Source organism: Equus asinus, chromosome 3 (genome assembly GCF_041296235.1).
Source record: "Equus asinus isolate D_3611 breed Donkey chromosome 3, EquAss-T2T_v2, whole genome shotgun sequence".
Classification (NCBI taxonomy): Eukaryota; Metazoa; Chordata; class Mammalia; order Perissodactyla; family Equidae; genus Equus; species Equus asinus.
Window position 1 is genome coordinate 49,504,949 of NC_091792.1, and position 16,279 is coordinate 49,521,227.

Consider the following 16,279-nt stretch of genomic DNA (forward strand, 5'->3'; position numbering starts at 1 on the left):
AGGATATGCTCTTTGTCTTTCAGTAGTTTGACTAAGATATGTCTAGGAGTGGACTTTGTTTCTTGTTTCACAGAGCATCAAGCTTAGCCAAAGGTGAGAGAGTAGGACCTTCTCAGGTCTTTCTTTGGCATGGACACAGTCTCAACTGTGTATGTGGCATTCTAGATTCCCAGGAATATGTTGGAGCTAGTTTTTCAAAGCCCTCTATGGACCTCCATTCCTGAGTTTTTCCTTTTGAATTTTTTGGTTTTGCTAGCCCCCAACTGGTAATATCCCTCAGGCAGCTGCTGTGTTAAAAAGTTGCAGGTGATTGTTTTCTAAAAACACCCTGGGGGTAGGGCTGTTCCCACCGAGAGAGCCCTGAGTCAGATCAAATAGAGACAAACTAACTCCCAGAATGGAGCTTTTCAGTATGCTGCCTGTCTGGTCAAATGGTGACAGTTCTCTAGGGGTGGAGCTTTTAAGGAATTCCAAACATGATCTGTTCTAGTGGTTGCTAAGAGGATGGTTTCTATAACTACCATGAGTTGCTAGTCTGTTAGCTTTCAAGAGTAGTGCAGAGCTGGCGAGAGGGAAATGGGATTAGGGCAAATTAAAACACTGCAAAGCTTGCTACTTTTAGTGAGACTGAGCCATTTTTCTGGAGTGAATGCTCCTCGAATTGTTACAAGCCTTTGGTTAATTTCCATACTTCTGAAAAAGTTGATTTTGATAAGTTTTGTTAGTGTTCTCTTTGCTTTTATGGAGGAGTGGATTCATAGGTCCTTATTCTGCCATTCTGAAAGTTGGTCTGTATTCTTGATGTGAAGAATTTATAGGAGAATTTGAAATATGTGTATAATGTCTCTTCTTTTCCCCCCTTCCTGTCCCTTAGTTGTCCTTTTCTGATCAGCAGCCCACACTGTATAATTTGCCAGTTCTCCCCTGAATCTTTCACCTGGGGGAGTCCCCAAGAACTGCTGTAGTAACAAACAGAAAAATTCTTAAAATGAAGTTATGAAGACAATAAAAATCATCATTTTGACTATTTTAGGATAGTCTTACCATTTTAATAATGCTAAATAAATTTGCATACTAGCTGATAGAAACCATCACTTTCATTGTTATTTATTGATTCCTTGCCTAAGACCTAAAGCTATGTTTAGTAAAGGTTAACTGTTTCACAGTGATTTGGTTGGAAGTTTTCAAGAAGAGAATAGTCAAGTTCTATGATAGCGTAGTTAATTTTTTTCTCTTTTTTTAAGGAAGGGTCTTTTTTTTAAAATAAATGGTATGATGATGACAGCAGTGTTGCTTTAAAACAAATTTTCAAACTTCAAATATTTATGTATCACTTTTGTGAATTTTGCTATGTTCTTTTTTGACATAACATACTACTTCTATGATTTTGCAACTTCTACTATCACCTATACTAGTATTTTACAAACTTTAGTGTATAGGAGAAACACGTGTAGGGTGTGTTAAAACAGTTTGTTGGGCTCCACCCCTAGAATTTTCCATTCCGAAGGTCTAGGACAGGGCCAAGATTTTCTATTTCTAATAAGTTTCCAGGTAATGTTGATGCTGTTGCTGCTGTTTCAAAGACTACACTATAAGAACCACTGACCCTTAGTATTATTTATTTAATATTCTTTTAAAATCTTTTCCCCTTAAATATAATTTTTTTAAAGGAGACATTTTATCTCTGTTAAAACCAAGTAAATCCTGTTGCATGTTTTCAAAAGATGATGACAAGGCACTCAGATTGTTGGAACAACTGTAAGATGACAGAAAAGGTACCAGGAGGACTTAACTTGAACTTCAGGTGCCTGTGGCTTTTTGGAATAAATAATAATGTAAATAATAAGTAAAGTAGTTATCAGATACTGCTTTAGTTATCTATTGCTGTGTAAGAAATTATACCACAACTTAACAGCTTGAAACAGTTTCTTGGTCATGAATCCCGTTGCCACTTAACTGGGTGCTTCTAGCTCAGGGTCTCTCATAAGGCTACAGTCAAGATGTGGGCTGGGGCTGTGTTCATTTCAGAGCTTGATAGGGAGAGGTTCTGCTTCCAAGCTTACTCATGGCTATTGGCAGACCTCAAGTCATGGCTGGCTGTTGGCTGCAGATATCAGTTCCTTGCCACGTGAGCTCCTCCATAGGGTTACTCAAAACATGGCGGCTTGGTTCCCCCAGAACAAGGGCTCTCAGAGTCAGAGGGAGTGACCAAGTTGGAAGACAGTCTTTGTAACCTAATTTTGGAATGACATTCATCACTATTGCACTGTTTTTTGTTCGGAGCCAGTTACTAGGTCTAGCCGTACTCAAAGAGTTCAAGGACGTGAATATCAGAGGCAAGAATCAGTGGGGATCATCTTAGATACTACCACCTTTTTGTAGTATCTGCCTATCAAAGAATACTTGGTTTTCTCAGGAACAAAAGTAGCCAGGTATTTTGGAATATACACTTTCCATACTTTTCACCAGAACCCAGGATTCTTTGTACCACCTCCGAAGGTTTCTTATTAGGCAGAAAGAGAGGTTGGGGGAAGATCAGGGAGGGTGTCTGTTAGGGTGTAGTGCCTTTAACCAATGCTAGAGGATACAAAACTACACCCGCTGAGTTGATCAGGTTGACTCTTAGTGATGGACTGTGTTACTTAAAGATGCTTCAGGAGTCAGTGATAGCATAGAGTAAGAGTTCGAACATGTTCTTCATCTTCAGCATTTGAAAGTTCTGATTCAGGACTATGAGAAATATTGCTTCTTTTCAAATTAAAAGAAACTATTATGGTTTGAAGACTAGCACATTTTAAGTGGTGCACAATTCAGAGGCAGCAACTGGCTATTCTCTATCATGATTTTAGCTTTATTTTGTGATTTCTCAGCATAGTGGTATTTTGTTGCTATGTACCTGTCATGTCTTGTCCTGTTGGGTATGTAGCCAAGAACTCTGGATACCAAATGAAAATGACTTTGTATGGAAAATTAATGAAGAGAAACTAAGCATAATGAGTAAGAATGTAGGAAACAACTACTTTTGATAATTAATCTCAAATCTCTCTACTTTTTTTCATCCCGACTGAGAACTACTCTAGTTCAATCCCCGTTGAGTTCATTCAGAATTATTGCAACTTGACTTCTGACTACATTCTTTCTTCTAGGCTTATTTGAAAGGAATGAATTCCTCTCAGAGCCATTCTTTACCTTGTAATGAAGTGTTCTGTATTTTTTTAAATCAGCTTTGAGGTGTAAATAACATACAATAAAATGAATGTATTTTAAGTGTGCAGATTTGGGATTTTGCCAATACATCGGTATAACCACCATGATCGGTATATATACTGCATTTTCAATCTCTCAAATGATTCACTTATGTATCTTCCCAATCAATCCTCATTCTCCGCCCCTAGCCTCAGGCCACCCCTGGTTTGCGTTCTATTTTGATAGGTGAGATTTGTCTTTCCTAATGCTTTATATAAATGTAATCATACTATATATAATTTTTTGTGCCAGCTTTGCACTTAGCATAACGTTTGTGAAATTCATCCGTGTTATTTCATATATTAGTTGCTTTTCTCCTTTATTACTGAATAGTATTCCATTGTATGGATATGCAATGCAGTTTTTTTATCCATTCAGCTGTTGCTGGTCATTTAGATTGTTTACAGTTTTTTGGCTTTTTTCGAGGTCTGCAAACTAAGGGCCCAGCCACCTGTTTTTATCAAAAAAGTTACATTGTAAAGCAGCTATACCCATTTCTTTCATATTGTCTGGCTGCTTTCAGACTATAATGGCAGAAGTGAGTAGTTGTGACAGAGACTGACCACATGGCCCACAAAGCCTAGCATGTTACTGTCTGTCCATTTAAGAAAAAATTTGCCAACCTCTGCTGTTATGAATAAAGCTGCCATGAACATTCACGCACAATGTTTGTATGGACATGTGTTTTCATTTTTCTTCCAGTTTCTAGAACTGGAATTGCTGGGTCATATGCTAGATATATGTTTAAGTATATAAGAAATTGAGTTTATAAGAAATTAAGATTTTAAAAATTGCTGATCATATGGTAGGTGTAATGTTGGAGTATGTAAGAAATTGCCTTATTCAAAGTGATAGTACCATTTTGTATTCTCACCACCAGTATATAAGAGTTACATTTGCTCCGTATCCTCTCAAACATGTTGTAGTGTAGGTTTTTAAAAAAAATGTTAGCCAACCTAAGAGATGTATGGTGTATCTCAGTGTGGTTTCAGTTTGCACATCTTGATGACTGACGATGTTCGCTATCTTTTTGTGTGCTTATTGGTTATATGTATGTCTTTAATTTGATGAAAAATCTGTTAAAATCTTCTGCCCTTTTTGGTATTGAATTGTTTTTTTATTAAGTAGTAAGAACTGTTTGCATATTCTGAAAGCTAGTTATTTGTGTTGTGAATATCTACTCCCCTTCTATGGCTAAAAAGTTTTTATTAGAAAGTCTTCATTTTATTTCTCCAGTTTTCTGGTTGTTTAAAGCAAGAGGGTAATTCTGGTCTGCTTTGTTAGGGCTGGGCCAGTGGATTTTTTGTTCATTGCTGTATCCCCAGTAGCCAGCATAAAGTGTAGCAAAAACTAGCTACCCAAAGATCTCTTCTGAAAGAATTAGTATTGAGGATATCAACAATAGGAGTCATATTTTACCTGGACTGTTTTCTGAGAATAAATGAGTTCTTTTTCTCTGGTATAGTTGTTTCCAAGTTTATGAAAAGTGAACGTTGTTTTGTTCTTGTGGAAGGTTAAGAGGTGACGGTAATGCGTTTTGGTCTTGGTGGCAGCACTCAGTCTTCTAGCAGGTATTCATTACTCTTTTATACACATGTATTCTGCATATTGCAAAACCGCCTGAACATTCATAACCCAATCAAGCTTCCACTGGTGTTTTCAAAACTGGTTTGTTGGGGCTGGCCCTGTGTCTGAGTGGTTAAGTTTGTATGCCCCGTTTCGGAGGCCCAGGGTTTCACTGGTTTGAATCCTGGGCACGGACATGACACCGCTCATCAGGTCATGTTGTGGTGGTGTCCCACACAGCACAACCAGAGACACTCACAACTAGAATATACAACTATGCACCAGAGGGCTTTAGGGAGAAGAAAAAAAAGAAAAAAAAAGATTGGCACCAGCTGTTAGTGCAGGTGCCAATCTTAAAAAAAAAGAAGAACGATTTGTTCTATAGGTGTCCTTTAGTCATTGAAGAGCTAAAAAAAAGTTTCTGACAACATTTTGTTCTAGTGATTTAAGAGAGAAGCATGGTGTTCAATGTTTCTCTGTTAACAAAATTAATTTCATGTGCATAAAAGAATGATCCTTGAATGAAGGTTCTTTGGGCAACTTTTCTTCTTATTATTTTTGACAGATTTTTAAAACTTGCTTTGGAAATTTTCTAACACGTTATGCACCTTTTCCTCTAAGGCTGAAGAATGAAAAGGCGTTACGTCTCAACCTTGTCGGTAAGTAGATTTACTTATTTGAGATTCTGGGTACAGTACGGTGAAGTTCTGCGCTATACCTGTTTTTCTTTTGACTCTCCTAGTGAAATACTATTTTTATCTACGTGAATTTTCTTTACCAGATTTGATTAAAACAAAACAAAATAAAATCAGTCATTAAACTCTTAGAGCAAATAGTGTTAATATCTAGCTCAGTTTTCCAGAAACTGTGTAGTTTATATTTATCTACCTACCTACCCGTCTACCTCTATCTATCACCTATCTGTCTACTCTGTCTACTTACCTACCTATATCTGAAGTTTAATTCTAGCTCCCTAACAATTAGAATTATGAAGGATTATGGTCTAAGTATTTTGGAAACGGCAATTCGTATTTAATGATGTGGATACATACATCCTCAGTCTGTATCTCAGTGTCACAATCTTTTTTTGGGAGGTGTCAAATTACTGTTAGCAAAGTTTTATTGATAAGCCGGAGATTTCAAAATAGTGACTATTAGACTTTATTACTAAAATTAAAGGTATTTGAGCCCTTATCTTTAATGCTTCATCAGGTAATAGAATAATATTTCTAAATGGGTTATCAATATCTCGAGTAGGGCCATTTTTTGATCCGTAATATTGAGAAATCTAACTGAAAGTGACTCTGATGGTCAGATTATTCATGTCTTAGCTCTTTGGTAATAAATCTCGGTCACTCTTTGCACGGTATCTGGCAGATCTTGTCTGCTTAATGTATTTGTTAATTTTGAGGCCCTGGGCAGGTTGCTTAACCTTTCTCATCTGTACATGGGGATAATAACAGTACTAATCCTCAGGATTGTAAAGCTCTTGACATCATGCCTGCTGCTTGTTAAATATTCAGCAAATACCATTTTCATCATTAATCTAATTAAATTTTCATTTTATTTTAGACAAGTTCTATCTCTTGCTTTTTAACTACTTAGAACTTCATGTTGTGTTAAAGTGTTCTTTTTTAAAAAAAAAATTTTGCCTTCTTATTGGGTAAGAAAATACATACAGAAAAGCATTTCTTTCACCCCTGTCTCTTTCCCAAGTTAAAATGTGACAATTTAGTTTCTGACAGACTGGTTTAATTAGCTTTGAGCCCACACAGGTTTTATATTTAACATTGAAATAAATTTTGATACTGTTAAACACATTGATGTTGAAAATTATAATGAATACTTCTTGCTTAAATGATGACTTGTGGTGTTAAACTATCTTGGTACTTGTTGTTACAGGTGAAAAACTGCAGTGGTTTCAAAATCATCTTGATCCCAAAAAAGTGGGATATTCAAAGAAAGATGCTTGTGAATTAATCGAAAGGTAAACACTGGGCATGTTAGGAACAAAGGGTCAGAAAAAGAAATTCTCCAGTCTGATTCTTCAAGAGACAGTTCTGTTCTGGATTTGTAGAAGAGCAAATGGGCTTTGTTATCAAAAAGGCTTTGGATTCCTATCGTAGCCTGGCCGCTGTAGTAAGTTTGTAACCTTTCTGGGCCTCAGAGTTGTACTTAAGCCAGTTTCTGGTGATCAGGAAAGGTTTCCTGGAGAGATATCCTCAAACTGATGCCTGAAGGATAGGGGTTAGCAGGTTGAGGTAGGGTGGTTGGAAGAGCCTCTAGGCAGAGAGAACAATATCTAAAAGGCCCAGAGGTGAGAGTGACACGTTTAGTGATGTGCCAGACATTTAATATGACCAAAAGAACAGGGAGGGAATTGTGACAGGTACAATAGGTGACAACCAGCTCATGAAAGACAAGTATCACTGTAAGAGTTTGGACTTCATCAGAGGACATTGGGAACCACTGGAGGCTTTTACAGCAGGCGCTCGAGATGAGCACGGCTAAACGTTGGAAAGGTCACAGAGTGAGAATGAGGATAATGGCCTGAGGGGGCATGGCTTTGGCCAGGAGACTGTTGAGAGGTTGGTGAAGCACTCTAGGCAAGAGATGACAGTGACCTCTGCTGGGTTAGTAGCCGTGTGGTGAAGAAAATGAAGGATTACAGAGTTGTTAAGAAGGTAGAAGTTTCAATCTTTAGTGAAAGCTTAGATGTGGCATAAAAGGGTCAGAGAGGAGTCAAGGAGGACACCTGCATTCCTCTCTTGGGCAACTAGATGAATGATTGTACTGTTTCCTGAGACAGGGAGCCAAAGAGATGGAGCAGGTTTGCTGGGGGTTGGATGGGGGCAGGCATGAAGACAAGTTCAGTGTTGATGTGTTAAGCCTCTGCAGGACATCCAAACGGAGACATCCAGGGGATGGTGGAATGTGAAGACCTGGAGTTGAACAGATACTTTAATAGCAGGCAGTGATTTGGTCCCTGAAATTTTGGACAAGGGTGAATTATCCAGGGAAAGTCTGAGGTCTGAGGACTTGAGGAGCTTAGAGGAACGTAAGAATTTAAAGGACAAGCAAAGGCTGGGGATTATGTTTAAAATGAAGTACGAGAAGCCAAACATACAGACTTTGTTACTCCAATCATTGTCTTATTTTTCAGGTATTTAAATCGATTCAGCAGTGAGCTGGAGCAGATAGAATTACATAACAGCATCAAAGACAGGCAGGGGAGGCGGCACTGTTCCCGGGAGACAGTCATCAAGCAGACGATGGAGCGGGAGCGACAGCAGTATGAGGGATATGGCCTCGGTGTGTTCACTGTGATTTTCCTTTTTTCCTTCTAAAATACATAGCGATATCAGATTCGTAATTCATTTCAGAGGTTTAATTTTATTTATTCTATTCAGTTTAGTGTGATATTCTGTCTTTGATTTCTTTTGTGAGTGTATGAAATAATTTTTTAATTCATTCTCTTTTCCCCCTGCATTCCCGAACTTACCAATTGTGAGAGTGACATCATATCTTTCTGCTGTGACGCTAAAGTTATTCTCTCCCTCTGGCACATACCTGATTTGCTTTGTTATAGAGTTATTACCTGCCCATCTCCAACTAGGTGCTGTGTCCTCATCTTTGTAATTCTTGTAGTACCTACTTGTTGCAGTCATTCTTGAGAAACTATAAAAATTCAATACTCATTCTTAGATTTGTGGCATTTCTTACCATTCCTAAAGACAAGTATGTTATTAGTTTACCCACACCATCTGAAGAAAAGCACTTAGTAGGAGCAGGTACTTAAGGCTTGCAAAGCCCACAAACAGGTGACAACCCAAAAGCTACATATGGCCTACATGTAGTATTTGATTGGCTTATTAATTGTCATTATAAAAAATATCATTTCACATGAAAAATGTAGATTTCTGGCTTCTCTTAAAAAATCAGATGGTCTGGCAACATAATCTGCTAGAGTGGAGTAGCAGCTGTCCTGTTTGGACTTGCCCATATATTCTCAAGCTTGCCATAGTCCTGAACATTCCTTCATTCACATTCCCTGCCTGCTCCCTGTAGGCATTTCTATGATGTGGATTTGTTTGGAAAGTATAATAAATGAAATATTTAATAACAAAATTAAATTTTTAAATTTTAATAATAACAGTAAAGTATAAGACTCTAAAGGAAATAGCCTGTGGGTAACTGTTGTGTCGGTCTCAGCCTGTTGATGGTGATGCTGTCTGCTAGAAACACCTGAGGCACTTGCCCAAGTCTGTACTACTTGTGGCGAGCCCCCACAGCCATTTCCTCAGTGGGAGCCACTGTTGTGGCTGGACCGGTCCTTGTCATTCTCTTTATTTTTACAGGACACACCTCAGTAACGACCAACAGGGAACTTTGGAAAAAGCAAGATTTATTACTCATAAGTCCTGGAGGGTACACAGCACACCAGAGGGCCACACAGCGAGGTCTTGGGTAGAGAAAGAGGGAGGGAGCACATACTGGGGGTCTGCCTTTATTACGGTCTAAGGATAGTGTGCCTAGGGTTTCGGGGGTTCACTCTTTATTGGCAAATTTAAAACATGAGAGTAGGAATTAGGGCTTGAGAAGGGAAGAGGGTCACTCAGGTGGTCAGTTATCTAGGTTACCTAGGGCTTTCTAAAAGGGGAAGTTTAGGAGTGGGGGTGGCCTCATTCCTTACCTAGTCGTTTTCCTAGTAGCTATGTGATACAGCTGGAAATATGTTTATTTGAGATGGATGTCTTAAATGGATGTCTCAGCAATCAGAAGTTCAGAGTCAGGCACTTATATTACAATCAAAAAGCTTAATGTCAGGCACTTACACTATAGTAACCCTAGAAACCCTGAAGTAGATGGCAGTTCCTTTTCATCATTCCTAAGAAGTGAGTTTCTTAACTGAGAAAACAGAGGATAGCTTTAGACCTAGATAAATCTGGGCTTAAACCCTTAGAGTTTACTGTATAACAGGGTAAGTTACTTAACCCCCCAAGGCCTTGTTTTCATTAGCTTAAAAATTGAGATAAATAGGGGCTGGCCTGGTGGCATAGTGGTTAAATTCCCACACTCTGCTTCGGTGGCTCGGGGTTCACAGGTTCAGATCCTGGGTGTAGACCTGCACACTGCTCATCAAGCCATGCTGTGGTGATGTCCCACATACAAAATAGAGGAAGATTGGCACAGATGTTAGCTCAGCAGCAATCTTCCTCAGCAAAAAGAGGAAGCTTGGCAACAGACGTTAGCCCAGAGCCAACCTTCCTCACCAAAAAAAATAAATAAATAAAAATTGAGATATATAGCATATACCTCCTTCCCCCCAGGTCGTTTAAAAGTTAAATGAGATTTAATTTATCAAAGTGCCTGACATAGCACCTAATGCAGGAGGTTGAGGGAGTGATTCAGTCAGTCCCACGTCCTTTTCACCTAAGTAGTTACCTTCTAAGAGTGTAACATTTGTCTGTACTAGTCTCTCTTTTCTCATTTTCCATTTTTTTAGGATCCCACTTTAATTAGGCTTTTGTCCCCACCACTCAACTAGAAGTACTCATCCTTGATGACCTTAAGTTGCTGAGACAAGTAGTTGCTATAATGGGCATTGATCACTTCATTTTCTTGTCACATTTTTTATTTGGTATGGAAGACCCCGACCTTTCCTACTTTTCTTCCTAGTTCACTGCCTATGACTTTTCAGTTTCCTAAGTTGAATCTTCCTTGTCTTCACAAACTAAATGTTGGCCCAGATCCCTCGCCTTGAGCCTCTTCTCTTTTCTTTTTACACCAATTCCTAAGTTGATTTCATTCAGTCCCTGTGGTTTTAAATACCATTTAAAGGCTGATAACTTCCAAATTTATATTGTCAACACTGACTTGTCTCTAGAACTCCAGACTTGCATTGCCAAACTTGGGTTTCTCAAAATCTCTATTTGAATGTCTTATAGGCATCTCAAACTTGACATGTCCCAAAGCAGAGTCCAGCTTGCCTCCTAAAACTTGCTCCTCCTGCAAGATCTGTATTTCAGTCAGTGGCATCACCACTTGCCCAGTTGCTCAGGTCAGAAACCCTGCAGTTGCTTTCGCATTCCACATCCAACTCATCAGCAAAATATGTTTAGGATCTGATGACTTTGACTGCTACTACCACCGTCTCCTTAATTCAAGCCACCGTCATCTCACCTTACCATTGTAACAGCCTCCAGTTGGTCTCCATACTTCTGCTCTTTCCTCCTAAGGTCTATTCCACATGTAGCTGCCACATTAATTAACAGTAATTAACAGAGCACATCCAAGGTAAAACATTTATTGGTGATAGAGCCAGTACTAAAACTCAAATCTGGTGTTCTGCCAACTCTGCTACAGTGCTCCTTCCACAGTCAGGGAATGTGGTGAAAGAAGGTTTGTGATCTCTAACAAGTTCAGAAGTGTGTAGAAATGTAGGCACATTGTTTGTCACCAAAATTCTATTTAGATAAGGTTCAGAAAAGACTAGATATTAACACCTCCCCCTCCTTGCCGCATGGTGGTATAACTATTTCTGACCCATTTGATTAGGATTTCTTTTAAAAAAAAAACTTGTGCTTAATTTACACCCTTTAATCACCTGGCCAATCATTCTCTTATGTTCTGAAACTGTTGTAAAACAATGATGTCAAACATTTTTATTTTCTCTTTTTTATTAATTGATACTGGGTTTTAATTAATATTTTACTGCATTGCCAGAATTTTTGCCACAGTGTTCCCATTTTTGTTACACATGCCTCTGTGTTCCTGCAATAAGTATGACTATGCATATTGAATTTTGATAAACTTTCTGATCATGGTAAGGAACTGTCGTATACCTAGTTTTTATTAAAAATGGGCCTAAAGTTTTTTAACTTTTTTAAGCATCTATTGATTATAGTTTGTCTTTACATTTTTTTCACATTTTGAATAGTGTGATTTTTTAATATTAAATAATGTTTGCGTTCCTCAGATGAACTCTCCTTTGCCAAAGTGAAGTATATTCTTGAAAAAAGTGTACTTTTCACCAAGAAAATATGTAAAACAACCTAGCATGTTGTTTTAAGGGAATTGATAGTTAGAATTTGCCAGGTATCTTTTATGGTTTAAAAGGACAGGGTTTATTTTGTTAATAGGTTTGTTTTATTTTACAGATTCTGTGCTAGAATTTATTATTTAATAGCGTTCTTAAATCACCTTCTTTTGAACTGAAAAATGAAGAGCAAGCTAAGTCGAAAGTTAGCAGAATATGTATCTATTTTTTTTTTTGAGGAAGATTAGCCCTGAGCTAACGTCTGCTGCCAATCCTCCTCTTTTTGCTGAGGAAGACTGGCCTTGAGTTAACATCTGTGCCCATCTTCCTCTTCTTTATATGTGGGACGCCTGCCACAGCATGGCTTGATAAGCAGTGAATAGGTCCGCACCCAGGATCTGAACTAGTGAAGCCTGGGCCACCTAAGCAGAACATGCAACCTTAACCACTGCACCACTGGGCCGGCCCCCTAAATCACCTTAAACTAAGCCCTTTATACTTGCAAAACTTAACTTTTCATACAGCATTATAACAATGCTTTGAAATTTTGTCTTGCTTTGAATGTTCTTGCTGTCTGTCAATTATTATTTGTTGTATCTGAGATAATAAAAGAGGAACTATGAAATGTTGTAATTTAGAAAACATTGCCTAAAAGGTATAAATTATTTTCTTTCCCAGAGATTCCAGACATTGTAGATATGGGTAATCTGAAAACTTTTAGGTGAGTCTGTCATTTTTATTGTTCTTTGAAGCTGTGTGTGAAATACAGGAGACATAAACTTTCTTCCTTTTGAGTCTAGATATTAGAGCCAAAACCAAATTAGGGGTTTCTTTTGGACTTTTCTCTTTCATCAGTGGAGGAATTTTCCCAAGTTGTGTTTATTTGAACATCTTATATACACTGAAATGATAGTGATATGGTGCTTTTATTTGTTTTTCAGAGTATTTTAAAATACTTTAATGTAGTACTTAAAAGAACTTGATCTCACTGTTTCTCCCCGGTCTTATTTTTTTTTTTTTTTTTTTTTATAAATATATATATATATTTTTTAAAGATTTTATTTTTCCTTTTTCTCCCCAAAGCCCCCCGGTGCATAGTTGTATATTCTTCGTTGTGGGTCCTTCTAGTTGTGGCATGTGGGATGCTGCCTCAGAGTGGTCTGATGAGCGGTGCCATGTCCATGCCCAGGATTCGAACCAACGAAACACTGGGCCGCCTGCAGCAGAGTGCACGAACTTAACCACTCGGCCACGGGGCCAGCCCCCCCAGGTCTTATTTTTTATAAAGGTAAAATAACGGCAGCAGACTTGATGGCTCAGAGTCCCATCCCCAGGCTGTTCGCAGCACCCTTTTCTGGAGAAGATGCTTAATGGGAAGTGATACCAGGGAAAGGGCTAAGTCATCAAGAGCCAGTTGGTCCAGTGATCTCTCTACTGTACACTTTTGTGACCAGAGAGACTGCTGGGTAGGATTTCAATTTTTTAGTTTTCAAACATGGCTTATCTTTCTTTTGTTTTTTTTTTTTTTTTGCTTTTTCTCCCCAAATCCCCCCAGTACATAGTTGTATATTTTTTAGTTGTGGGTCCTTCTGGTTGTGGCATGTGGGACACCATTGCAGCATGGTCTGATGAGCGGTGCCATGTCCGCGCCCAGGATCCAAACTGACGAAACCCTGGGACGCTGAAGCAGAGCATGTGAACTTAACCACTCAGCCACGGGGCTGGCCCAAACATGGGTTATCTTTAAAAAATGGTTTTTATTAATCTTTTTAGTCTTAATTAGACTATGTTGATGGGTCTGAAATTTTATGTTAATTGAAATTAGATAAATTTAACTCTATTCATATTCTTTGAAACCTTTAAGCTTATTTTGTGCTTATACTTAGGAATTCGTAGAAAAATATTTAGTATTTAATCATAAAAGATTAGCTCTAATAGTATAAGATTTAGTTCATTTTTTGGCTCATGTACATGTATTTATGATGTAATTACATGGAATATAATATTCTTTTTATACCTTAATTTTTTTTTGCCTGTAATATTAATTAATCAGGTACATAAGCGTGCTCCTTATTTCTAAAACAATGTTTGTTCTGCCTGCCCTCAAAAAAGCCAGAAATGAGTGAAGAAATTAGCAGAAACTGTTAGTGTTGCTGGTTAGAATTCTATCTTCAAACCAGTCTTCACACTGCTTCTAAAGTAAATGAACATAGGATTGTCACAGAAAAGGCTGAGGTTGAAAAAGTAAGTTTCCTATTATAAGCCTAAAAATTGTTTGATTACTGAAACTTAACTGTGGCTTCCACTGTGTGTGGAAAGAAAAACTTATTCTGATTATGCATTTTTCAGATTTGCCAGGTCTGATTTAGTTCCTACTTCTGAGATTCTTGATACCATATGGCCTGATAGAGAAGGTTCAGGTTAGGGAGAATGAAAGATTGCAACAGAGTCGCCTTCTGACTTCTGCCTAGTATTCCCTATATTGCTTGGGAAGTTTTGAATATGTCGGATTCTCTCTGTAGTTACTGCTGTTGTACCTTAGTGAGAAAATGCAGTAAGTATGGGAAAAGCAAGCCTCAGTTCTTGGGATTTTTTTTTTTCTGATGCATTTATATTGTTTCTTTCTAGTGCATATGAATCTGCTATAAATTTATAAACTTTCTTCTGCTGCTTTCAGTTTTGAATGTTGACTTTCTCCTGCTTCCCCACCTCACCCTCTGCCAAACCTCTCTCTCTTTCTTTTGTCTAGGGAATGGGATTTTGATCTGAAGAAATTGCCAAACATTAAAATGAGAAAAATTTGTGCTAATGATGCACTTCCGAAGAAGTGCAAGAAGAAAACTATTACAGCCATAGACAAAGATTTAGGGGAATTGGAACTAAAAAATGACTCTGACTCAAATGACTCGGATGAGGAAATGACAGCAGTGGCATAATTGTCCTCTGCTTGACTTGAAAATAATGTGAAAAAGCTTCCAGTTACACCTGAATTGATTATGGTAAATAATTATCTGGATGTAAGAATTTGTTATTTAACTTCTCTTACTTGATGAGAACCCCTTTTGCAGTTTCAAAAACAGTGTTATGATTTTATTTAAAAATGAATGTTGCTTTTCATTTACATTAAGTTGCTAAAATAGATATAGTGAAATAAAATATCTTTAAAATCCATTTAATCTGAATTTCCGGGGTGGAGGGAGCAATATGAATGAGGACAAAAAATGTCTTAATTTTTGCCCTCCTGTTTACTCAGGATCACCTGATCTCACTTGGGGGCAGGAACGGCAGCCAGCTTTCTAAGAGGGCCCTGTGGATGCTTCTTGAGCAGTCGTGATAGCAGATTTGTCTTTCAGTAATAATATTTCAGTAATCTTCCTCTTAAACATTAAACGTCTGTCCTTTCCTTATAAAATAGAGAAAATGTGATATGGAATGCATATACACTGATGGATTGTACATTATTTTTATCTTTGAGCCGCAGATAAATGGTAAGAAAAATAAACAGTGACTATTCTTATGTTGCTCTCCCACACTTGATCTTTTGATAGGGATAAATGATTTCAGGTTAACTCTTTTTGTTTGCATCTTCTGCTTTCTCATTGTGCAAAGTGATAGGTTTTACTTGTGGAAACAGAGCTAAAGATTAATGAACCAGTTATTTCAACTGTGCTACTTTTTCTTCTAAGAGAGAAGTTAAATGACATATGACTCAGTATTTCAAGTATCGTGAAAAACACGGATGTGGTAGAATGTTGTTCTTCACAGAACTTGTTAAATGCAAGTATCTTTTAGTCTGTTTTCTAAAGGATGTCATTGCAAGTGTATTTGAGTATTTTCAAGAAAAGAAAAATAAAACGTTAATGCTGTGTAAGGGTAACTAGATATCTACTAAGTCTTGTTAACAATTTATTTTAAAGTCTTACAGGTTTTTACTTCTGAAAATTAAAATAAAATTTATTTCCATAATTTCACTTCTTATGGTTCTAATTCATTTTCAGTGATGCAACTGATGCTGATTTGCTTTTGCTTTAGTCATCTGTGCAAAAGTATGGTTTTTATGGTACCTAATAAGTTTCTTTCTCTTTAGTCATTGGAAAATTTCCTTCTTTTTTTTTTTTGGTTCCTATTTAGTCTCAAAATGGCTATAAAAACGAGTCATAAATTATAGTAAAGAAAATAAAAACTGTTTTATCTGGTCTGATATTTAAAAAGCCATACTGTTAGATGAGTAACTTGTGAAAATGGCAGATCTCCTCCCCCTCAAACATTTGTCCCTCGTTTTTCCCCCATGCTATCAAAGCATAAAATATAACAAGCCAAGTGCTTGGAACTAAAACAGATAAATTTTACTTTACCATTTAGGACCATAATTGTCCTGTCACTCCTGGCTGGACCACAATAGCCTAAGAGAGAGTTTGTCTTTAGAGT

The 16,279-nt window shown here is 37.6% G+C and overlaps 1 protein-coding gene across 10 annotated transcripts in view; it reads left to right on the plus strand.

Annotated features, from left to right (window-relative positions):
• TMA16 (translation machinery associated 16 homolog) overlaps positions 1-15,822 on the plus strand; it is a 33,537-nt gene extending 17,715 nt beyond the window's left edge. For 4 of the 10 annotated variants that reach the window (XM_014851456.3, XM_044767015.2, XM_070505023.1 and 1 more), the window contains 5 exons: positions 5,434-5,471; positions 6,715-6,799; positions 7,976-8,124; positions 12,530-12,572; positions 14,601-15,822. In XM_014851456.3, the coding sequence (XP_014706942.3) occupies positions 5,434-5,471; positions 6,715-6,799; positions 7,976-8,124; positions 12,530-12,572; positions 14,601-14,787 (502 nt within the window). In that variant the 3' untranslated portion in view covers positions 14,788-15,822. Of the gene's footprint in view, positions 1-5,433; positions 5,472-6,714; positions 6,800-7,975; positions 8,125-10,760; positions 10,874-12,529; positions 12,573-14,600 lie in introns of all 10 variants that reach the window. The other 6 variants (XR_001399710.3, XR_006525515.2, XM_070505026.1 and 3 more) reach the window with 3 other exon arrangements.
• The last annotated feature ends 457 nt before the right edge of the window (positions 15,823-16,279 follow it).